Below are 1,249 nucleotides of genomic sequence, written 5' to 3'. Positions count from 1 at the left end.
ACATTAGCCAAAGGTAAAGAACAGGGCTAGCGCTGCAGAGTGAGCACAAGAGATATAGTGATGTTATTAGAGAATGAAAAGATCGATGTAGAGAGCAATTTTTATTAAAAACAACTCTCCTAGCCTGACGAGGATTTAGATAGCGAGAGTTTAAGAAAGATTTCCAAAAACATCTCCCTTCTCTTCACTTCAGTTAATCATTTAAGTTTTGAGGCAAGTTTATTTCTGTAAGAGACAAATAGAAATGCCATTTATCTGTTTTTTTTTTTGTTTTACAAAAAAATTGCGGCAGAAGAAATGTTCATTCAAACAAGAACCGGCACCACTCATATATTTGTTCATTGCGAACCGATATTATTATTAGTATTATTATTAGTTCATATATTGGTACAACAGCATGCAATTATCGATCCTGGTTGCATGAATGGATTATATATTATTGTAGAGAAAAGCAGAAGCAAGATCGAGGCGAGTACGTAGAATCATAATGTATCAACACTACACATAAATATATGATTCTTCTCCACACTCCTCACACTTGCCTACGTCAGGGATGTAACTCTGGTCGCCGGAGGCAGCAGCAGTGGCGCATCATCTCTTGTTAGCTCCGGCTACTGCAGTTGCTTCATCTCTTGTTAGCTCAGGCTCAGCAGCCTCAGCTCGGGCCACGGGTTCCTTCAGTACTGGTCGGGCCAGAGGAAGGCGCCCATGGCGAACTTTCGCTTGCTGTCGAGTTCGCCGTCGACGGGGAGGCCGTACTCGCGGAGCAGGCAGTCGACGCGCCACTCCGGCATGCTCTCGTAGTCAGCCTTCTTGTACCGCGGGTAGTGCAGCGGCATGTGGAAGGTGTAGCTACTGCAGTTCATCGTCCTGGGGCCCTCTACTTTCTGCTGATCGGCGACAGCAACAGCGCCGTTCTTAGCACCAACGGTGGTGGCTGCCTGCTTCGCCATGTTCATGCTGCTAATGGTGCTTGAGCCTAGGGAACCCATGCATGCCTGTGTTTCTTGTGTGTAGTAGGAGGGAGGGTAGATGTAGGGCCTTTTATAGGGGAAGGAAAGAACGATGTGGAGGATGCTAGAATGTTAATTATATGTGGAGCTAAGCTAGTTGCTTGCAAGTTGGAATTATTCATGCATGTGGATCACCCATTCACTTGCAATCGTATACCCGCTCTTATCGTTTGTCGAATGATTTAGACTAATTAGATGAATCGATTAATTAACCTTCAATTATTATGTAGCCGTAC

The 1,249-nt window shown here is 44.8% G+C and overlaps 1 protein-coding gene across 1 annotated transcript; it reads right to left on the bottom strand.

The window, feature by feature from the left end:
• Window positions 1-333: 333 nt before the first annotated feature.
• LOC109940357 (uncharacterized) lies at window positions 334-1,012 on the bottom strand. Its single transcript, XM_020539859.1, has one exon. It carries the CDS (start codon window positions 990-992, stop codon window positions 678-680), a length of 315 nt encoding a protein of 104 aa, XP_020395448.1. The 5' UTR covers window positions 993-1,012; the 3' UTR covers window positions 334-677.
• Window positions 1,013-1,249: the final 237 nt, after the last annotated feature.

This window comes from Zea mays, chromosome 6 (assembly GCF_902167145.1).
Source record: "Zea mays cultivar B73 chromosome 6, Zm-B73-REFERENCE-NAM-5.0, whole genome shotgun sequence".
In the NCBI taxonomy this organism is placed as follows: domain Eukaryota; kingdom Viridiplantae; phylum Streptophyta; class Magnoliopsida; order Poales; family Poaceae; genus Zea; species Zea mays.
This window is presented reverse-complemented; position numbering and strand designations above follow the sequence as displayed.

Bases quoted from the DNA above. Each gene is read 5' to 3' on its own strand.
- LOC109940357 (XM_020539859.1), bottom strand. From the start codon at position 992: ATGGGTTCCCTAGGCTCAAGCACCATTAGCAGCATGAACATGGCGAAG.